The sequence below is a fragment of the Petaurus breviceps genome, unplaced genomic scaffold, assembly GCF_028583685.1.
Source record: "Petaurus breviceps papuanus isolate PSGF00001 unplaced genomic scaffold, PetGlider_PUasm1.0 90879, whole genome shotgun sequence".
Lineage (NCBI taxonomy): Eukaryota > Metazoa > Chordata > Mammalia > Diprotodontia > Petauridae > Petaurus > Petaurus breviceps.
The window spans coordinates 13,471,272-13,495,047 of NW_027187368.1; the positions used below are offsets into that span (position 1 = coordinate 13,471,272).

Consider the following 23,776-nt stretch of genomic DNA (forward strand, 5'->3'; position numbering starts at 1 on the left):
GGGGAATTGTTTTAGAAACTTGAGCGGTGGGTAAAAGCAGATTTTTTGAGGGGGAGAGGGAAAGAGTCAGAGATATGTGTTTTGGGGGCACTGAACTGAGGGATGCATTTGGGGGGCACAGAGCTCAGGAATAAGGCTGTGTATTTGGGAGGTAGAGCTGAAGGAAGGGCAGAAGGTGGGGAGCCTAAAAAGAGGAGGCATCTGGAGAGGATGAGAAGTGGAGGCATTTCTTCAGTCGGTTCACAATATAAGCATCATGGCTGAGGGATGGGGCCAGATCTATAACCAGGATGGGAAAAGCAGAGCTTGGCTACAGGGCATTATTGAATTTAGAGGGCACTTAATTGATCACAATAACCTGTGGGGGAGGTAGGGAGAGACATGCATCCTGAGGAGGATAAAAGTTGTCCAGACTGGACTTCCACTACTCCGTTCCTCTGGCAAATGTTTGTTTGCCACGGAAGGTACCACGGGTTCTAGAATATTGGAGTTGGCCATTACCTCTTTGCCAGGCATAATTTTAATACCTAGAAGCCTCTCACCCAAGGCAGGTTAGGAGTGGGATGTTGGGTATATGAGTTAATAGGCCTACAATCTTAAAACCTCTCATATGAAGCACAAGCTGGGGAACTGAGCACAGAGGTGGGGGGTAGGTATGGGTAGGGTAAACTTAGGGTTGTCCTGTCCTTTCAGAAGGGCCTGGGCAGTCAGTCACCCTACTCTGTCTGCCCCCAGCTGGCCTGTGTTAGTAATTCAGATTGGCCAAGATTCCACGACCTAACCGGTCACAGAACTGGTATGACTGCCCTGCTTAATGGCAAGAAAAGAGGGGACATCCTATTGGTATTTGGGGACAAGTGCTTTCAGCTCCTACTCTTTGGACTAGAGTCCTGTGTCCTTTCCTGCTCTGGGTCTTATTGAAGATGGGGTGGAGGAAATAGGTTCTCAGCCTATTTCTGAGGCAAACACCATTTCATTTCCCTGACCCCTTCCCCTCCTAACCTCCACCCCCACTCCCAATCATTTGAGCATTTATTTACTTGGCCTAAATAAGGTCAACAGGAAGGCTCCTGTTCCCATTGCCTTTGAACTTCCTAGGAGGTTCCAAGTCCTTTGCCATGCCTTGCCTGGGGCCAGGCTCACCCATCATCATCAAGTGTCCTGGCTTGAGCCTGCATGTGGACAGGAGTGGTGGCGATGGGAAGGAGAGGGCTGACTTTCCTCCCCCTCCCCCTCAGATATCTCAGAGTTCTTGCTAGGCCTTATATAGCCTAAGTAGCACCTCAACTCTACATGTTTAACCAGAATTCCTAATCTTCCTCCTAAACACACCTATCCTACAAATTGTCCTATCTCGATTGAGGAAGCTTCCATTCTTTCAAGTCATGTAGGTTGACCACCTCAGTCATCCTTGGCTTTTCATTTTCACTCAACCCCAACAACCTGTTGTCAAGTCTCATTAATTTTCTTCCTCAGCATCTCCTGAATCAATTCTCTTATTTCCACTAATAGCCACCAGTCTACTTCAAATCCTTATCACTTCATTCTTGAACTAGTGTAATAGCTTTTTTGTTCTTCTGGCTTCCAGTCTTTCCTTTCTCTAATCCATTCTTCTCACAGCTGCCCAAATAATTTTCCTAAGGCACAAGTCTGGCTATCACCTTTCTTGTTCAAAACCTAGGAATACATTTCCCAACTATGTCCGTCTGAAACTTTATCTTTTTCCAAAGTTCAGCTCAGGTACCTCCTTCCTGAAAACTTCTCAAATCACCTTGAATTTAATTTTTATGTATATGTTCCAGTTGAATGTACTGTAAGCTCCCTGAAGACAGGGACTATTTTCTTTCATTATTGTCAAATCTCAGCTAAAATACTTCTGACACCTCTGTCCTAAAGCCTGCTGGTATGGGTCTCTCTCCTTACTGATGAAGAAACTGAGTCCCAAAGAGGTTATGTGTCTACCCCAAAGTCACAAATGTGGTAAATGGAAGAACTAAGATTTGAATTTAGGTCTGTTGATTCCAAATCCAGCATTTTTCTGCTATCCTTATTGTCTCTCCCAGTGTTGCTGGGGTCAAAATCAAAGGACTTGGATGAAGGTAGACAGCTTAAAACCTGTCCTGTGCACATATGGCCAGAAGTGCCCTCAGATATGTAAATATAACTTACCCAGTGCCACAAATAAAGTTAATGGCAGTTCTCTACCCTCCATACTGTGCAGGGTGGATCTGTCAAGAGGTGAGAGAGCACCAGGCTTTGCCAGTGCGCCTCTGGGGATTCATAATTCTAGCTCACCCAGTTTCCAACTTTGAGAGAGATGTTAGAGGCCAACTTCACTTCAGGTTGCTGAAGGAAAAGACTCTGGGAAGACAAGAAAGGAGCAGGTGGTCTCTATCATGTCCCTATTCCCAACTTGCTACTCTAGAGAGCTTGGGATTCCCCTTCTCACCAAAATGACAAAGTGTTCCAAAGTTGGATGGAACTCAATCCTACCCCCTATATCTAAAGAAACAAAAAAATATGCTTCTAACTTGGTACTCCCTCTTTCTGAGGAAAGCAGATTGACCTCTGACCTCAATTTCTTGCTTCCCCTCCTGAAAAGAATGAAAGTCTCCCTTGGACCATGGGGAAAAAGAGGCTGGAGATGTCTCTTTTGCCTCCCTTTGAGGCACAAATGGACAAGTCCTTGCCATTGGTTTCTATATCTGGGGGTCTTCCATACACTACCTTCTGCAAGAAGTCATTCTTCCTAAATCTTAGTATCTCCCTTTTGAGATTATCTCCAATATGTCCTGGGTGGATTTTCTTTGTACATAGTTGTCTATATGTATGTTAGACTGAGCTCCTTAGGGCAGGGATTTGTCTGTCTTTCTTTGTATCTCCAGTGCTTAGCATAATGCCTAGTACACAGTAGGCACTTAATAATGCTATTAATATATAATATGCAATACAGTGTTTAGCATAGTACCTTACACATAATAAGAATACTTTTTGAATGGAATGTTTACACAGAGAATTATATATAACAGGCACAATGACAAATTCATATACCTGTTCCTTGATTCTGCCACTAACTTTATTTGTGGCACTGGGTAAGTTATGTTTACATATCTGAGGGCACCTCTGGCCATATGTGCACAGGACAGGTTTTAAGCTGTCTACCTTCATTCAAGTCCTTTGGTTTTGACCCCAGCAACACTGGGAGAGGCAATAAAGGATAGCAGAAAAATGCTGGATTTGGAGTCAACAGACCTAAATTCAAATCTTAGTTCTTCCATTTACTACATTTGTGACTTTGGGGTAGACACATAACCTCTTTGGGACTCAGTTTCCTCATCTTTAAAATGGCTAGATGAATTTTTACGGCCTCTCTCACCAATAAATCTGTGAGGAAGAATGAAGAATGAATATGAGAGGCCTCAGTTTTTTGCCCCATCCCCACTTGTACTAAAGCCTCCTAAAAGTCTCTTTTCATCCCATCCCTTCCCTCTCCAATACATCCTCCAAACAGTTGCCAAAATAATCTTCCGAAAGCATGTCTGGCTCTGTTCTTCCCCTTGCTCAAGAATATTCAGTGGTTTCCTTCTGCTTCTAGAATAAAACAAAACTCCCTGTTTTACTTCAAAAATAGTATTTTATTTTTTTTCTAATTACATGTAAAGACAATTTTTAACGTTCTTTTAAAAAAAATTGAGTTCCAATTAGTCGTTATAAAGGAAGAAAGCACACACACACACACACACACACACACACACACACACACCCTGAAAACAGTATGCTTCAATATGCATTCAGACTCCATCAGTTCTTTTCCATCATGAGTCCTTTGGAATTGTCTTGGATCATTGTATTACTGAGAAGAGCTAAGGTTATTCATGACACAGTGTTGCTGTTCTCCTGGTTCTGTTCATTTCACCCTATTTTACTTTTAAAGCCCTCCACAGTCTGTCCACCTTTCTAGGCTCGGTTCACATTGCTCCCCTTCTTGCACTCTACATTCTAACGGAACTGGTTTATTTGCCGTTTTCCCAACTTGGTACGCCATCTCCCACCTCCATGTCTTTGCACAGGATTACTTTTTTTTTTTTTTACACCATCCTCTAGCTTCCCTCAAAGCTTCATCTAACCTGTCATCTTTCCCGATCCCCCTCCCCTTTTACGGGTTGTATCCTCCTTGATAGCCGGGAATGTCTTTCATTTTCCTTTCCAACCCCCCAGCCCTGAGGACATGGCCTTTCACCAAGCAGGTACTTGATAAAGGCTTGGAAGCTACCAGATGATCCGTCCTATGATTTGTCCTTCTTACCCCGTCTTCCCCCTCTTTTGTAGTTGCAAAAACTCCCCATTATGGCTCTGGTGTAGGGGTTGGGGTGGGGGGTAGAAGGCAGGGAGTGTCTGGAGAGTTGGGAACCTTCCCCACCAAGAGCGCAGTTGGGCGCATTTGCGCCTTTGGAGCAGCTAGTCCCTTCCAGGGGCCCTTAGTCCCGGTCCCGTCTCCTTGGAAACGCTAGCTATTGTTGGAAACGCTTGGAAAGACGCGCCTGCGCCATGCAGCCACAAGAAAAGTGAGCAAATTGGCTCTCCGCACTCCTCCACTAGCTTAGGCCTGCGGAGCTGCAGCTATCGAATCTGCCGCGGGCTACAAGCCACCGCCTCAACCCCCAAGGCCTCGAGGGCACGAGGCCGCCGCGGCCTCCCTCCTCCCTCCCCGACCCCTGCTCCATTCTAATCTGGGGAAAGGGAGGGGCGCTCGTGGGCGAGTGCGCGTGCGCAGGGCTCTAGCCAGTCTCTCCTACCTCCGCTTCCAAAGCTCTGAGTACCCCTAGGAGCCCTTAGGCAACCGGGGTTCCACCCAGGGGTAGAGCGCATGCTCAGGACTGAGCCCCAGCCCCAGCCCCAGTCCCAGCCCCAGCCCTTATTCACATTTATATGCCCAGGCCGAGCGCTTTTCAGAAGGGATGGGAAGAGGAGAAAGGCGGGTTCGCATGGCCTCAGCCCTTCTCTCCCAGCCCCACTCTCCCCTCATTCACATGGTGGCGCGCAGTCTCTTCAGTCTCCTTTTGCCAAGGGTTCGAATCCTGGGTCCGCGCCATGAGCCTGAAACTCCAGCCAGCGCCTGGGAAGGAGCAGTCATTTTTGGAGACTTGTCTGCTGCATCTGGCAGCTGATTGTCTCTTACGGGTTCCCTTGCTCTTTTCAGAAAGGAAGCATACGTCATCCCTAGAATTCCCAGATACCATCCCCTGGTGAGTTCGGGGTCTGGCCGCTGTGGAATGGTCAGACCACTACCACTACCCAGGTTGTATTACCACCAAATTCTGACCCAAAGAGTCACATGTGGCCCCATTCACCATCCCAACCTGCCACTCATCATTTCCTAAAATCCCTTACTCACCTAAAGTCTACACCCACCTTGTCCCCACTGCAGGCTCCACTAGATTCAGCTCCCATCTTGCCTCCTCCCAGAAGTCTTCCCTGAACTTCCTCTGAGCCCTGACATACAGTCCAGACCAGGATTCAGTCCTTGACTCTGTTTCATGAGTGGCATTGGTGAAATGGGAAGAACACTGGGTCTGGGGCCAGAAGGCTGGAGTTCAAGTTTTGACTCTACCTTCCTAGCTGTAGACCTTGAACAAGTCTCAGCTTCAAGCAGACGGCATCTTTGTAAAAAGAGGGGGATTGATTGGATGTAACTCCCCATGGCATTCTTTTCTCTCTAGCTAGGTTAGATTCTCAGAGAGCATGGATTATGTCTTCTAGTTCTTTGTATTCATCTATTCACCGAAGCCACTAGCTGGGCATGGGCACAATTCTTGATGGGATGGCATGGGCATAATTCTTGATGGGATGCTTGACACCTTTTTTGAGAGTCTTTTTTTAAAAAATAGTATTTTATTTTTTCCAATTACATGTAAAGACAATTTGCAACATTCATTTTTTAAAAAAGATTTTGGATCCCCAATTTTTCTCCCTCTGTCCCCTCCCCCTTCCCCAGAGGCCAAGCAATCTGATATAGGTTATCTATGTACAGTCATGTAAAACATTTTTCTATATTAGTTTGACACCTTTTTTGATTGCCTCCTTTTCCACCTGGAAATTAGGATTATAACCGATGGCAGCAGTCAAAGAAGCAGCCCAGGTTGAAACTACCTCAGATCAAAATTGCCTCAGGAAAGTCTTCAAGGAAGAAGGCCAGTGTTAGATCAGGTGGGCAGAGGTACAGGGTACTTGTGAGTGACCCGAAAGGCCTTTTTCTTTTCCTACAATGAATGAGACTTAGGTTGGGAATGGGGAGAGGACTCTTTTTCATATCCATTGAAGAGATCGGGTAGCCAGAGCCCTGTCCTTTGAGTGGCTTCAGAATGCTAGAGACTAGACTACCGGTCATACATCATGACATGGGGAAATGGGTGGGGAGGAGGATGAGCAGGGAGAACTCATAGAGAAGGGAGGCATAATATAAAGTCCTTCACCAGGGCAGCTCAAGCATTCTGGAGTGGGCTGTGTTAGGTGTTGTTTATACTCACTTTCATGCTGAAACGCGTGTTCTGCTGTAGCATGCTACCCACAATGATATATACAATTTATTAAACTTGTACTTTACTACTTGTCCAGGTTCTATGCGGTGGCTTGGAGGTACTGTGGATGGAGGCAGGAACACAAATTCAAATCCCACCTCAGACAATTGTGACCCTGGGGAAGGCTTTGTTTCTTCATCTGCAAAATGACAATAATAATAGTACCCACCTTATCATGTTGTTGGAACAGCTAGGTGTCAGTGGCCTGGAGTCAGGAAAACTCATCTTTTTATGAGTTCAAATCTAGCCTCAGGCACTTACCCTGTTTGCCTCAGTTTCTTCAATCTGTAAAATGACCTGGAGAAGGAAATGACAAACCACTCCAGTATCTTTGCCAAGAAACCCTAAATCAGGTCATGGAGAATTGGACGTAGCTGAAAAATGATTGAACAACATAGTGTTTGTTGTGAAATCAAATGAGATAACACACATAAGGCACTTTGCAGACCTTAAAACCCTATCTGAATGTTAGTTGTGATGATGAATTTTCTGCTCTTATCCTATAGAATGCTCTATAGGCAATTTAAGAACAGAAGTATCTCCTACCTAACATGAAACCCAAAAGGAAGGCTATGAGTGGCCAGCTAGAAGCCCAAGTAGTAATTTATCTTTTTTTTTTTTCCTGGTATGAAAGGAAGGCCAAAAAATTTTATGTGGATTTTCCAGATCACGAGGGTTGGGGAGGTATGCCACACCTCTAACCCTTACATTGCAGAAAGGAGAACTATAGCTACTATTACTACTATTAGAGAGGAATAGAACCTATGATTCCCTAGCATAGGGAACTCCCTGGTAAGGAAACTCTCTGTTAATGCAGGTAAGCATTTTCTCTGTGACTGATAGAGTTATCTAGAGAACGGAGCGATGAAGTGTTTTGCCCAGCACAGGTGTGTTGCCAAAGTGATTTTTCTTTCTTTTTTTTTTAATTGTAAAAGACTGACTATATTTCCCTCCCTCCTATCCCACCTCCCACTTGTTCTATTCTCTACTTTGATCCTGTCCCTTTTCAAAAGTGGGTGCTTCCAACTTCCCTCCCCCCCCACGCTGCCCTCCCTTCCATCATCCCCCCTCTCATCCCCTTCCCCCCCTGTTCTCCTGGAGGGTGAGATCCCCTATTTAGTGTGTATTTCCCTCCCTCCCTCAAGCCAGATTCAATAGGAATGAGGTTGACTCATTCCCTTTTGCCTTCCTATTCTTCTCCTCCATTGTAACCATTTTCCCTTGCCTCTTCTGTATGAGATAGTTTGCCCCAATCTGTCTCTCCCCATCTCCTCTCATTATATTCCTCTCACCTCTTAATTTCACCTTTTAAGTATCATCCCTTTCTGTTAAATTGGTCCTGTGCCCTCTATCTATGTATACCTGTAAACGTATATACACACATTCACATATGTATTCATATGCCCACATACCCTCATATAAAGACATATATATCTATTTCTAATCCCTTCAACTACTGAGAAAAGTTTCATAAGTTACAATTATTGTTTTTCCATGTAGCAATGTTAATAGTTCAACTTTGATAAGTTCCTTATGATTTCTTTTCCCTGTTTACCTTCTCATGCTTCTCTTGCTTCTTGTATCTGAATGTCAAATTTTCTATTCAACTCTGGTTTTTTCAGCAAGAATGCTTGAAAGTCCTGTATTCCACTGAATGACCATATTTTCCCCCTAAACATGATACTCAGTTTTGCTGGGTAGGTGACTCTTGGTTTTAATCCCAGCTCCCTTTTTTTTAGTCCAATAATTTTTAGATTATCTAGCCTGGATCTATTCTTCAGGTAAGTTCTTTTTCTTTTTATTTGGTCTTTATTAATTTGTTTACATTTAGTTTACAAGATTCATTACCACAATTCCTTAAGTTTCAAATTTCCTCTCCCTCCCCACCCCTTATCCCCCCACATGGCAACATACAATCAAGTATAATATCTGCAAATACTTTCACATTAGGCAGTAGTCAGTTTATAAAGAAGGATTATATCAAATGGAATGAAGAATGGGAAAGAGGAAACAAAACCAAATAAAAAGAAAAAGAGCAGGTAATTTGCTTCAATCTGGATTCAAACTCACTTCGTTCTCTGGATATAAACATCTCTCTCCATTATGAGTCTTTTGGGGTTGACTTATGACTCTGGATTGCTGATAAGAGTCCAGTTTATCAAAATTGGTCATCACATATATGTTGTGTCTGTAATTGTGTACATATTCCTCCCGGCTCTACTCTTCTCACTCAGCATCAGTTCGTATAAGCCTCTGCAGGTAAATATGAAGTCCATCTGCTCCTCGTTTCTTATTGCACAGCAGTATTCCATAATATACATATACCACAACTTGTTTAGCCATGGATGGTCTATGTGGCCTGAAGGTCTGGAAGTTCATTTGGCATTCAGAATTACTATCATCATTCATCCTTGACACCTGAGTCTTGGCAATCTTGTTCCTCTTTCGTTTCCGTGGCACAGGAGGAAGGGGTGGGATGAAATCTTCCTCCTGGGGGTAACCTCTGGAATATCACATTCCAAGCCCTTCGATCCCTCAGTGTAGAAGCTGCCAGATCCTGCGTAATCCTGATTGTGTTTCCACAATATTCAAATTGTTTCTTCCTGGCTGCTTGTAATATTCTCTCCTTAATCTGGGAATTCTGGAACCTGGCTATAATATTCCTAGGAGTTTTCTTTTTGGGATCTTTTTCAGGAGGTGATCAGTGGATTCTTTCAACCTCTATTTTGCCCTTTGGTTCTAAAACATCAGGGCAGTTTTCTTTGAGAACTTCCTGGAAGATGATTTCTAGGTTCTTACTTTGATCATGGCTTTCAGGTAGTCCAATAATTTTTAAATTATCTCTCCTGGATCTATTTTCCAGGTCAGTGGTTTTTCCCATGAGATATTTTACATTGCCTTCTATTCTTTCATTTGTTTGGATCTGTTTAACAGCATCTTGATTTCTCATAAAGTCATTAGCTTCCATTTGCTCCAATCTAATTCTGAAGCAATGATTCTCCTCAGTGAGCTTTTGAGATTCTTTTTCCATCAGGCAAATTCGACTTTTTAAGGCATTCTTCTCCTCATTGCCTTTTTGAGCCTCCTTTGCCATTTGAGTCAGTCTGTTTTTTAAGGTATTATTTTCTTCAGTCAGGCTGTTGACTCTCATTTCATAATTTTCTTGCATTGTTCTCTTTTCTCTTCCCAAATTTTTCCCTCACTTCTCTTATCTGCTTCTTAAGGTCCTCTATGGCCTGTAACCAGCTTGTATTTTCCTTTGAAGCTTTTGGTGCAGGAGTTCTGACTTCACTGTTTTCCTCCTGTTCCATGCCTTGCTCCTTCTTATCCCCAAAATAGGGGTGTAATGTTGGAATCTTCTGTCTGCTTTGTTTCCTTTGCCTGCTCATTTTGCCACTCAATTATTTGACTTTTGGGCTTTTTGCCACAGTAGGACTCAGCCACCAGACAGGGGAGTTTTCGTCCCAAACGCTGGGGTTTTCTCAGCTGCTGGAGGTATTAGATGGGTGCCCTCTCTGAGGTCTCCGCACGCTCTGGCAAGCTGGACACACACCCCAGGACCTCCACCCTAGACTGCAATCCAGATCCAAGCAGGTTAAAGCAAGAGTGATTACCCCTCAGACTGGTGCTTGGTCCCCCTACACTCTGCAGGCCAGGAGCTGAAGCTGCCACGTGGTGCTGGCAGGCTGTGCTGGTGTCTCAGCGGTTTCTTGCCCCGGGGGTAAAAGCCATGCACTCCCACTTACTGGGTCCCAAAGTCCAACTGCACTGGCCTCTCACCTTGTCCTTTGCATCTATGTATTGATAAATCTGGAAATGGCCACAGCTGCTGCTTATCTGGAGCCCCTCTGGCTGGCGGCTGGTCAGGGATGCCGTGGGGCTAAAGCCTCAGCGCTGGGCTCGGCTCCCAGAGCGCTGCGCTGGCCGATTCCTGCCGGCCTGCCGGGCTGTCCTCAGCGGGAGGTTAGCTTCTCTGTGTTATTTTGTGGGTTCTGCAGCTCCAAAGTTTGTTTAGAGTCCCCTTTTCACATGGATTGGGGAGGGTGGAAGCCGGAGCCGTGGGAAGGTCGTGCTTCTACTCGGCCATCTTGGCTCCGCCCAAAGTCCAAGTAGTAATTTATCTTTTGCCTTATGTTACCAAAGCATGAAGATTTTTTTTGCTAATCCTTTTCTCTCAGACTTTACCAGGACAAAATCCACAACAAGGTCAGTGTCTGCCTCTAGCACAGTGAAGAACCAGCAGCAAATGATAATTGGGAATGAGATGGATCCGGAGATAGTCCAAGCCAGTGTCCGAATACTCAGAGTAAGTTTGTGGACAGGAGAGGGCAAAGGAAACTTACCTAGTACAGTGAGATGTAAAGCTGGTCAATCACTGGACAAGAGGGAATAATGTTGCAGATCTATTGAGGGGAGTGGGGCCATAGAAGGCTTTGGGGAAGGACTCTGTACCATGAGATCTTCTTCAGATTGGGACAGACTTGGAAGAGCAGCAGAGGCCTGAGTTTCTAGATTCAGCCTAGGAAACGTTAAGGAAAATAGATTGGGAATAACTACAGGCAAAGGACGTTGGAGATGAGGAAGGGATAGTTATGAGTTGTTGTTTGTCCTTTAGTCTTGAAGAGAACCGTGCCATCAGGGAGATGATGGCATGAAATGCAAGTGAATTGGACAAATGAGGGAGGGCTGTGCATAGTTATCAGCCTCACTTTCTCTTCTGGAGCCATCTGGGTGCAGTGGTGAGACAGATTAGGAAAACTGGAGATGGCCCTCAATGCCATGGTAGACCTTAGCCTTTTTAAGCTAAGGTTTTTCCCAGGTCTCTATGACTGAGGCAATGCCCATTCAGTGATTAAGGCTAGGTAAGAAATGAGGGAGAGAATGGCTTTCTTTATGTATATATATTTTTAAAAATCCATCTGGGAGGGGAAGACCCTTGGGGTTTTTGGACAAAACAGAAACAATTGCTGTTTATACTCACTCTGAGACAATCAGGTCCACATAATAACCAAAGGGGGCTTGGCCTGGGACCTATTGTTGGCCAGTCCATTAGAGCCAGAGTGATTTGGCTTTAAGGTTCACATCTTAAGAAAAAAAAAAGTTTCAGGGATCAAAATGTACATTTCTTCCCTGCAGAGCAAGGCAGGGGTGAGGAGTCAAGAGACAAACCTGTCATAGATATGAAGGAGGTGAGAAGTAGAAATTTCAGGCCAACTCAGTGACCTGCTGTCCAATGGGACTTTGCTGACTAGTAGGTGGAGGTATATTCTTTGCTGTTCTGTTGCACAGCTACCGTAGGAGAGATCTCTCTTTTTCTCTATCACAGTACAATTTCCAGACAAGGCCACAAGGGGGCAGGATAACCACCAGATAATAATCACGCCCAGGCACTCTCTGGACAAAAAACCAACACCAAGGGATGGTTTTTAGTAGAGGTTCTTAATCTTTTTTTGTGTCATAGACTCCTGACCCCTTATCAGAATGTTTTTTAAAATGCATAAAATAAAATACATGGGATGATAAAAGAAACCACTTCTATCAAAATATAATTATCAAAATGTTTGAAAAATGAAAGAAGTTCATGAATTCCACCACTTGTCTAGGAGATAATTAGCAAACCCAGGAACTCCAGTGAGACTGTCTAGGTCTCCACTCACTCTGTTTCTTCTTCTTTCTGGCTCCCACAGGAAATGCTTAAGTTCAGGAAAGACTCACTAGAAGAACTTAGAAAATATGTTACTTCCCTCACTATCAGCAACCAGCAGCTGGCAAAAAAGATCCAGGACTTAGAAGCCACCACTGCAGAGAAAGTGCGGAGGCTTCTGCAGCAGCAAAACATGTTTGGGGTGAGAATGAGTGACACTGAGAAACTTCTAGCCCTTTGGAACTATTTTCCAAGTTGCCTACTCGCCTTGCCCATCTACAATTTATTGTGTGACTTGCCATATTTCTGGACCTTTTCCCATCTGCAAAATAGGGACTCTTCTTCCTACTTTAGGGTATTCTCAGTGTAAAATAATATAATCATAATGATCTTACTTTGAAGATTCCTGCTATGTTGCTTCTCTTACAGATGAAACAATGGGTGCTAGATTGTCTCAGGAGAAACCTGGGTTTGAATCCTGTCTCTCGCCCTCATTATCTCTGTAAGAAAAGGCAAATGGCAACCTTTATGAGCCTCAGTTTCTTCATGGGTAAATTGAGGGTAATATCTAATGTCTTGGTTTATTCCGAGTCATCAAGGAAGTTTTTTAAGTGATTACTATGTGACCACTTAATTCTCACTCTCAGGAATTTACATTCTAATGGAGACAACATTATACAACTATATTGATACAAGGTACAGAGTAGATGGGAGGTAATTTGAGAGGGGAAGCCATTAGGACCTAGGAAAACTGGGAATGGCCTTATGGAATGGGAGGAATTTGAACCGAGTCCTAAAGAAGTCGGGAAAACTAAGTGAAGGGGTCAGAGCATTCCAGGCAGAAGGGCACAGCCTATAAATGTGTGGGTACAGGGATAGGAGATGAAGTGAGGTGTTCAAGGAACTGCAAGTAGACCAGGGTTACTGAATCATAGAGAAAAGTAACGTGTTCTAAGAAGGCTGGAAAGATAGGAAGGGGACAAGTAAGGGAGAGCTTTAAATGCCAGTCAAAGGAGATGGTATTTGATTTTGAAGGTAACAGGGACCCACTGGAACTCATGAACATGGGGGAGAGGGAGGTGACAGGTCTGTGCTTTAGAAAAATCCTTGTGCTTCGGTGAGGGCCTGGTTGAGGTTAGATAACATAGATTGATTGTGGGACTCTACTCAGTGCAAGTTCTTGATTTTCTTCCAGCTCATTTTCAGCAACATCTGAATGGTAGTGAAGGAATTGAATGTTGGGAGTTCAGTTGGTTCATCAATGAGGTTGAGATGGGAAAGAGAGGAGAGTGTAGCCAGTGCAAGGATGATGGCATAGAAAAGGACTGGAGGGACTGAGAGAATGGACATCAGATTGAAGTTGAAAAACAGAATTAAGGGTTGTAAGACAGAGTGAAAGATGGAATGAGAAGAGATTATGATCAGATGGAAGAAGGTTGGAGCTTGTGGACCAGAAAGTGAAATACTGGATGGTCATAATGTGGCCATCTTCGTGTTGCACTGTGGTGGGTGGAGGAGTGGATTATAGAAATGGAGGACACTGAGGAAATTAGAAGTTAGTTTTTTGAGGTGGCATCATTATGTAAATACCTTATTATGAGAACAGGAGAGACTAGGTACAGAACCCACTGAGGAAGGGAGGAGAATGTCGTGGGGGTTGGTAGATAGCAGCCACCAGGATCTGTACTGTGTGATAATTTGTATAGCACAACCCAAGGGAGGAAAGAGTGTTTAGTGAAGGCAGTAGAGGCAGAGTCTGGAAGTAGCAGTGGGGAACAACAGCATATTCCAACACTTGCACTAAAACCTGTGAGTCTGGGAGAGAAAGAATAATCAGTACTCAGGGGAAGCAGTGTTTTCCTGAAGTAGTCAGGTCTCAACAAAGGTCACAAGATGGAAGGGAGAGAAAGGATGAGGTTTAAGATGAAAGAAAGTGTGATTAACGTGGATCAGAAATTCCATATGACGCTGTGGAAGAGGGGGCAGATCTAGAGAGCAAGGCCTTGGGGGTAATGCAGTCAAGGTGGCCAGGTGTGAGGGATCAGCACTGAGTAGAGGATGTGGAATGGGGCTTCAGAATCCCTGGAATGGGGCAAGTACAAGGGGATGGGAGTATGCTAGCAATTGAGGAGTGAGTACAGCCAGAGTATCAGTGACTAGAGAGAAGTTCCATGAGGGAGGCATGAAATTAGACTCCATAGGTCCTCCTTTGAGGTTCAGCTCGGCAGCAGATGGTGATACTTTGCCTGGTGAAGTCCCAGCCTTTCCTGGGAGGAGGCAAGAGTAGGTGGAGCTATGGGAGCCTGGTTAGAAGGCTGTGGTGCTTTACTTGTTTTGGAGTAGGCATTGGGGGCAGGAGGTGGAAGAGATGTTGCCCCTAGAGGATGGTGGGTGCTGGAGATGGCTCTGGGATAGAGTCTGACCGAAGTGAGAGCTAGGCAGCAAATCCCTGGGTGCCAGACTGCAGTTGGGTAAGCTATTGGGTACTTGGATGGAGAGTATGTGTTTCCCCCAGTTTAGCCTGGCCCTGGAGAGAGGTTCTTGGCTGGAAGAGCTGTAAGGATCAAATGACTTGTTTCTAAGACACTTCACAAATCTTAAAAGTGCTATATAAATGTCATTATTAATTGTTCCATATACAAATACACTTTATATAGTGCTTAGTGATTTTTACATTGCATCATTTGCACCTGGATTTTTGTGAGGAAAGCCTTTGTAAATCTTTGAGCACTGTGTAAATGTGAGTTGTTGTTAGTGTGGCTTGCTGAACTGGGAGGGTATCAGCATAGGCACCAGGAAGAACAGCAGCACTAAGGTTAAGGACAAGGAGATCTCTCTCTCCTGCTTCCAGTTCCAGATGACTTTTACATCCATTGCATCCAAATAGCCCTGGGTGATAGACAGGTGGTTCTTCTTGTTGTTGAGGCATGTCCAACTCTTTGTGACATTTGGGGTTTTCTTGGCGGAAATACTGGAGGGGTTTGCCATTTTCTTCTCCAGCTTATTTTACAGATGAGGAAACTGCGGCAAACAAGGTTAAGTGACTCGCCCAGGGTCGAACAACTAGTAAATTTGAGGCCAGTTTTGAACCTTCCTGATTCCAGGCCCAGCCTTCTGTGCACTATGGCGCCACTTAGCTGCCCTGTGGTAGACAGGACAAGGATTATTTTACCCATTGACTAGTGAAGAAACTGAGGCCTGTATTATTGAGTTACTGGGAGTCATCTAGGGAGTGAGTGACAGAGCTGGGATTGGAAGCAGGTGAGAGATATCTCCTTCTCCCTAAGAAGTGCTGCTGTTCTCCCTGGTGCCTATGCTGATATTCTCCCAGTTGAGCAAGCTGTATTAACAACTCACATGTAGTGCTTAAAGGTTTACAAAGGCTTTCCTCACACAAATCCAGGTAGTGCAAATGTTATCTCAACTTTATAGATGAAGAAACAGGCTCTAGGGAGTTAAATGACATCCAGGTTTGCACAGCAGACAGTGTCAAAGCTAGGCTTTTGAAGAGCTGAGGGCCTGAACTAGGCTTAGGGTAGACTCAGAGCCACACACTCCCAGACCCACAGGGGCCTTTATAATCTTTAGATTGAGAGTTTATGGAGGGCAGGCCTTGCCTTTTTCCTTTCTTTGTATCCCCAGTACTCAACACAGTGCTTGTCACAGAGTAGGTACCTATTAAATATTGACTGATGAGTAAATTTTCCATCCCACTGTTATATCCATTTGTATTTCCCTATTTAGTGACTATAATAAGTAACTCTGTGGATAAGCCTCAGGGAGAAATTTAGGTGATTCAGGGGTTAGAGAAATACAAGGTCAAAGAAGAGAGAGGAATTTGAGCTAAAGAGAGAGAAAGTCAGAAAAAGCCAAATATTTCAGTCAGAGAAGTGATTGGTCCTCTGATGAGTGAGGGCAGACCTCCTGGGAGGCTATGGGAGTGAGCTTAGCTCAGAAAAAGAAGCGGAAATGTGGATTTGTTAGGGAACTAGGAGTAAGGACCCCAGCACAGGACAGGGTTAGAGTTAGGCTGGACAGATTGGATCGAGTTGTTGAGACCAAGAACACTAGGAAGAGCTAATTCTATGATCCTCCAAGCTAGGCAAGGCAAACCCTCTGTAGCATTTCTACCATTTCTAGCCTTTTGAAGTTAGGTCACGTATTGGGTCCATTGTAACCAAGCCTCCCCTGCTAAAATACTCAGCCTCAGCAACAGGAACTTTTTGAGGGTCAGTTTGCTTACTGTTCTGCTTACAACATTGTTCCTATGGAATGAATAACAACAACAATTGTAATAAAAGTTCATATTTGCATAAGCACTTTTTTCACAACATCCCTTTGAGTTGGGCAGTGCCAACAGGAGCTACGTTTTTAGAGGAGGAAACTGCAACACCGAGTGATGGAATGACTTTTCCGTGGCCACACAAGTGACCTGTAGTAAACTGCAGAACCATCAGGACTCAGATCCAGGTCTTCTGAGTCCAAGTTTAGTGACCTTTCCCTTCCACCCTCACAGGCCTGGGTAACATTTCTCTTAAGCATGGGGGCTTTTTGTTTTTAGAAAATTTTTATTTAGCATTTTATTTTTTCCCACTTACATGTAAAAATAATTTTCAACATTCAACTTTAAAACTTTGAGTCCCAAATTCTCTCCCTTTCTCCCTCCCTCCTTCCCACTGAGAAGGCAAGTGATTCAGTATAGGTTATATATGTGTAGTCACGCAAAACATTTCCATAATAGTCATGTTGTGAAAGAAAGCATAACCCCCCAAAAAAGCCCTGAAAAAAGTAAAAAAGGTATGCTTCTGCATTCAGACACCATCAGTTCTTTCTCTGGGGATGGGTAGCATTTTTCATACTAAGTCCTTCAGAGTTGTCTTGGATCATTGTATTGCTGAGAATAGCTAAGTTATTCACAGCTGACCATTTTACAAGATTGCTGTTACTTTGTATACAGTGTTCACTTTGCATCAACCCATACAAGTCTTTCCAGGTTTTTCTGAGAGCATCCTGCTCATCATTTTTTATAGCATAGTAGTATTCCATCATAATCAGTTACCACAATTTGTTCAACCATCCCCTAGATGATGGCATTCCATCAATTTCCAATTCTTTGCCACCAGAAAAGAACTGCTATAAATATTTTTGTCTGAATAGGTTCTTTTCCTTTTGTTTTTTTTAAATCTCTTTTGGGATACAGATCTAGTAGTGGTGTTGCTAGGTCAAAGGGTAGGCATGGTTTTATAGACCTTTGAGCATACTTCCAAATTGCTTTACAGAAAGGTTGAATCAGTTCACAACTCCACCAACAGTGCATTAATGTCTCATTTTTCCCACATCCCCTCTACTATTTGTCATTTTCTTTTTCTGTCCTATTAATCTAATAGGTATGAGGTAGTTCCTCAGAATTGTTTTAATTTGCATTTCTCCAATAAATAGTGAGAGAATTTTTTTTCATATGGCTATAAATAGCTTTGATTACTTCTTCTGAAAACTATTCATATCTTTTGATTATTTATCAATTGAGGAATGGTTCTGACTTTTATGAATTTGACTCCATTCTCTACATGTATAAGAAATGAGGTCTTTGGGGCAGCTAGGTGGCGCAGTGAATAGATCACCAACCCTGGAGTCAGGAGGACCTGAGTTCAAATGTGACCTCAGACACTTAACACAAAAGTAGCTGTGTAACCCTGGGCGAGTTACTTAATCTCAGTTGCCCTATCTTCTCCCCTCCAAAAAGAAAAAAAAAGAAAGAAATGAGGCCTTTATTGGAAAAATTTGCTTCAAATTTTTTTTTTCCACAGTAACAGCACGTTTTTGTGGAACCACTTGGTGAGGTGAGGTGAGGATACACCCATTTCCATACTTGGTTATAGCCAGGTCCTGGAGTATTCATAGAATCATCATAGCCTCTCAATTGGACGGCACTGAAGACACCTGGCAAGTGGCCATCTAACCTCTTCTGGGAGCTGTCCAGCAATTGCCTTACCTATAAATTGTTTACACCCATGTTGTTGCTTCTGCCTACAGTAAATTGACTAATTTTTGCTGCACTTAGGAGTGCTGACCTGAGAGTATGTTGTGATCTGGATAACTCGTTGTAAGGAGGGGCACGGGGACTGGGGAGGGGAAATGTGTCAGCAGAGCCATAGTGATAACTGTGGAGTGGGGCCCAGAGCCTCCTCCCCCACACCTGCCTCTGTACCCTGTGCACACAGACTCTCGTTGGTACTCTGGAGTATGCAAACCAGAAGCAAATGCAAGAGATGAAGAGCCAGCTAGAGAAGTGGGAAGCAGAGGCAAAGGTCAAAGTAGATGGTGAGTGTCCCAGTGGCAGGGGCCTACTCTTGGCCCTATGGCTCTGGGTTGTCTCCTATGGTCACAGACTCATGTGGTTTTAGGCTAGAAGGGAAATTTGAACCTAGACTGTTAGAACCGGAAAGAACCTTAGAGCATAGAATTCAATTAGGCAACAAGATATTACATGCTTGCTATGTGCAAAGCAATATATTAAGTCCTGCAAACCTAGAATGAATAAGAGACCATAGAATTTTATAGCCAGAAAGGTCCTTAGAACTTAGACCCAATGTCAGCTGGAAGGGATGTTTGTCTAACTCTCCCACTTTACATGAGGAAACTGAGGCTCTAAGAGGAAAGTGACTTAACCAAGGTCATACAGCCTGTTGATGGCAGAGCTGGGACTTACTCAGTTTTATTTGTATTGCCTCATATTATCTTATATGTTTCATCTTCTACAATTAAGCAGAATTCCTGAAAGCAAAGACTGTGATTTCCATTTTTTTGGGGTATCCCAAGTGTGAACCTTTTTCTTTTTTTCACCAATATGCCTCAGAACTTGCCTTGTTGATATCACTTTATTTGATTCCTTGCTTCTCTACATGTGCTGTCTGAGATGTCCCCAGCACATCAGCTTGGCCTGAAGAAGGGACAAACTTTTCTCTTTCTCCATGGAAGCTGTGTGGTCTCTGAGATCATTAGTCTTATTCACTCTCCCCATCTCTGAGCTCTGGACCCTCATGCTGTCTCTACTTTCTTGATTGATGTTATTCTTATCTTTACTCAGTGCTCCCTCACCAAATTTCAAAGAGCAGTCTCTTAGCTCATCCATGAGACTGCATTAACCAGCAGACACTGGAGCCATGAAATAGTGGATTCTTTTTGTTTCATACCTTTTTTTGTGTTTCATACCTGTCTCATGTTCAAGTTAACCCATCTTCCTTTGCTTAAGTTGTTGGCATGTCCCCATCCCCAGGAGAGTTGCTTAGTACATTCCATGTTTCATAGCTAAAAATAAAATAATCCAAACCTGCTGGAACCATATGGTGAATAAAATGGACAACTCTCTCTCCTAATAAGAGCAGAATATAGTCCTACGTGGGGACATAACTCTGTGTGCAGTAGATGCCTGATAGATTTACGTTAACTGAATGCAGTATTGCCTCTACCTCCCTAGGAGGAGAAGCAATAGGAAAGACAGGTAAGTTGATTTAGGTGACCCTAGCCTTCTCATGACTAGAAGTTCCAGAAGGATGCTCTCAACAGAGTAAAGACAGGAGGTTTTAAATTCAGTTTAATTCAGACCTGCCTTGGTAAGGGTAAAGAGGAGGAAGAAAGAGGAAGGTTACCTGTGTTGAAGGTCCCCTCTCAACCATAACCCAACTTCCCACTGCAGGGGGACCAAGGAAATAAAAGTTATGTTCTATTAGAATGTAAGCTCCTTGAGGGCACAGGCTGGTTCATTTTTGTTTTTGTATACCTAGTGCCTAGCATGATGCCTGATATACAGTAGGAAATTAATAAGTGTCTGTTGAAATAAGCCATAGGACTATTCTTGATCAGAAGAGTGGAGTTGGTCCATAAGTTATCTTAAAAGTTCTGCAACTCTTAACATAAGTACTGGAAAGGAGGGCTGGTGAGGCCCTGGACCACAGACCCTATCCATCTCTGCAGTGGAGTCAGCATGACATATAGGGAAAAGCCCTAGATGAGAAATCAGATTCTAGTCCATTCTGCCACCAATTTGCTGTGAGATGCTGGAGAAATTGTATAATAGCTTTAGGGAAGTGGGCTTATGGCTGAGGGGTATGACCTTTGGTTCAGGGAGCTTCCCTTTTTCCTCTCTCCTTCCTTCTCCCAACCTTTACTAGAACTGCAGCAGCAGCTGACAAAAGTGAAAACAAAGATTCAACAGGCCCAAGAAGAGCTGCATTTCCTGACCACCTACATGGACCAAGAGTACCCAGTTAAGTCTATGCAGATTGCCAACCTCATGCGCCAGATCCAGGATGTGAAAGAGAGCAATGAGGTAAGGGCTCTCCTGCCCCTCTGTTGTAGGCACCTCCCCAAGGGCCAGGATGTGACTTCCGTCTCTTGGCCACCAGGATGAACTAGAGGAGTTGGAAGAGATAGGCAAGGATGTGCTTCAGACATTGTCAAAGAAGCTGATGGTGAAGACAGAGAAGATCTTATATATCATGACCAAGGTGAGCAGTAGGGTCCTGTGGACCATCTCAAGACCCCCCCCCATTGGTGGGAGTGTCACTGTGAGGCAGTCTTTTTCCCTCCCCACCTCCTTGTATTAGTTGCCACCTGTTTTTGCATCTGGCTTATCTTTCCCACCTCCACAGAGAACCATCCTTCCCTATCAAGATGCTCTTATGAGGAAGACCCTCAGTAACCAACGACTATTGAAGCAGATGGTCCAGTTCAGAGTGGTGAGTGAGACCCTAGAGAAAACAGGGATTAGCAGGGGAAGGGTCAGACACCAAATGACCCAGGCTCTGATTTGCCCAAGGTTGAGGGCTATAGAGAGAGCAAATAAGCCTAGAAGGTCTACTGGAGATATAATAGAAATGGAAGAATTCTCTTGACTGGGAGTCCTCTTTTGATTAGGATGTTTGAAGAATTTGGGGCAATTCTTAGAACTTCAAGAAACAATCCTGCCCTGGCCCTCTGATGATGTGAAATGACTGACTAGCTTGGGGCATTCCTCATCACTCTAACCCCCAGTAAATTATAAGAAACACTTGTTTGGGGAGTATATTGAGAGATTCATCATTAAACTTTACCATCTAACATCAGCTACCACTACCCATCATGCCCCCTCTCCAATCACCTGTCATGACCACCTGGGAATTCTACCTTCCTGCCCTGAGGGAGCTCACATGGTCAGGAATACAGACTGATAGTGACAGCCAATTAAAAAAATTGTTTGTTTCTACTTTTAAAAAAAATTTTCCTTTCTCTGGGGGACCTGAGTCTCTCCTCTGGAAAGGAGATTATTAACTTTCTGCTCCTTCTCTGTTATCCTTTTCCTCCCTCCTCTCTGTCCTTTCAGCACATTGACCATATGAAGAGGGAGCTTCCTAAGCTAAAGGCCCAGGTGGAAGATCTCCAGATGCAGAGAAGGGACACACGGGAGGTGCTCTTTGCTAATGTCCTGCTTCGGAGACCCAAGTATGTGGTCTACAGCAGGTTTCCTGGGTTACACTTGCTCTGGCGCCCTGCCCCAGTCATGAGAATTCCTTCACTACCATGAGGGAGGTTGCAGGGCATAGGAGCAAGATGGCTAGAAAAGAAACCAAGAGTCTTGGGATTTATTCTTAGCTCTTCCACTAACTGGTTGGGTGATCTTGAGGTAGAAGAAAGTGAGAAGCCCAAAGAGAAGGAGAGTGGGTGGATGAAATGTTCTTAGAAGAAGGGCTACCTCCCTGGGACTTGGAAAATGGAAAAGGTTTCAGCAGGTGGAGTTGGGGGGAGGAGTTCATATCAAGCACAGGAGAGCAAGGTAAAAGGTCTAAGGACAGGAAAGGGGCAGGATTAGATTGGAGGAGATCCAGAGGCCATTCCATGGGGACTACAGCACCATGCTCCTTGTGGCTTCATGGGCCATGATAAATATTGTCCATGCCTAAATATTATCCTAGTCATGGGACAGCAAACCTAGCAAGTCACTTTTCCCAAGATTTTAGATTTAGATTTTTTTTAAAAGCCATTGCTCCATTTATTGAGTAATTTGGTATGGGTTTTTGTTTGTTTTTATTTTTTGGATAGCTCTTGGAGCCTTTGGACCTTCTCCTCTGTTGCCCCATTATATCCTTGGTATCAGCCTTCTTTGAAGGAAGGGCTGAGAAGGCCCCTCACCCAAGTGGCCCCACCTGTTCATCTTCCTGAGGCCTCTGTCTATGGGAGCTTTGTTCTAGAGATAACCACTGAATTTCAAAGTTCCCATCACTGTAAAGTGCTCAATATCTCTCCTTCATCCCTTGGTCTTCCACCAGGTGTACTCCAGACATGGATATCATCTTCAACATCCCCCAGGAAGAAATACTTCCCTTTTAACCCTGGTGCAGGACAGGTCGCTACCCTGGTATAAAGGTTGCGTCTGAGATCCCTTGTCTTTCTCCCAATCATCTTTGTTCTCCATCCTGGGACCTATGTTCCCAGCTTCATGTAGGGTATCTTAATCCATCTAGGGGAGTTTTCAGCAGCTTCTTCACCGTCTGATTTTTACCTCTTTTTCACTTGATGCCACACTCTCATTTTAACTAATAAAATTAGATTTTCGCTTGGTCAGCATGTGATTTATAACTGTTGGGGGTGGTGTTCTGAGCTGGTTACAATAGTTGTTCCGACTTCTATGCCTCTCTATTGGTTGTGGGCTCTGAGATCCCAAGCTCATTTTCTGGTCTGTGAGGTGATGGATTGGTGTCCAGGGATGAAGGGCCACCAGCAGTGTAAAGGATACATGGTCCTCTTCTTGTATGTCAGAGGGATTAGAAGCTCTCTTTGGTGGGTGCACTGCTCCATTTCTACTTGGACAAATTAGTGTAACAGAAAGTAAATTTGAAATGAAGAGATTTGGGTTGAAATGGCAGCTCTGCCCTTACCTCCTGTGTGACTATGGGTAAGTAACTTCACCTAAGTTTCTTCCTCATTTGTGTGTCTCCCCTACACTGGAACTTCAACCTCTCCCTGACATAACCATGTGCGAAACCAGTCTCTGTGGTGCCCATTGTCAGATGGACAAGGGAGAATTTCTGCTCAAGGAAGCTGACTTCAGTGACCAGTCTAAGATTGTTATCTAAGGCTGGTGTTTCCCAACTCTTTTCAACCTGTGATCCATGTAGGATCATTTTATGACATCTCCTAAGGTCCAGACAGCCATAGCCCTTGTCTGTATGGCCATCTATGTGTAGCTATGTATCCAAATACAAACAATGCCAGGGCACCACTTGGAGACACTCAAACTTTATAATCTTCATCATAGAGCATGTGTTTCAGTGACATACTTTTTTTTTTGCAAAGCAATCAGGGTTAAGTGACTTGCCTAGGGTTACACAGCTAGTATATGTCAAGTGTCTGAGGCCAGGTTTGAACTAGGGTCTTCCTGACTCCAGGGCCAGTGCTGGACTGGCACTGAACCATCTATCTGCCCTCTCTGTGGCATACAGTGAGATGTAACTCTGGGAGGGAAGTGGAGACCTTCCTAGATACAGATGCTTTCTGTGTACCCTCCCATTAAGAAAAT

The 23,776-nt window shown here is 44.1% G+C and overlaps 1 protein-coding gene across 1 annotated transcript; it reads left to right on the plus strand.

Moving 5' to 3' along the window:
• Positions 1–4,548: 4,548 nt before the first annotated feature.
• Positions 4,549–23,415, plus strand: CUNH20orf96 (chromosome unknown C20orf96 homolog). Its single transcript, XM_069073980.1, is given in 12 exon segments — positions 4,549–4,565; positions 5,201–5,246; positions 6,102–6,207; positions 10,757–10,884; positions 12,266–12,424; positions 18,444–18,543; positions 20,394–20,551; positions 20,628–20,729; positions 20,874–20,960; positions 21,584–21,701; positions 23,199–23,281; positions 23,284–23,415. Coding segments are annotated over 12 exon segments (1,236 nt in total).
• The last annotated feature ends 361 nt before the right edge of the window (positions 23,416–23,776 follow it).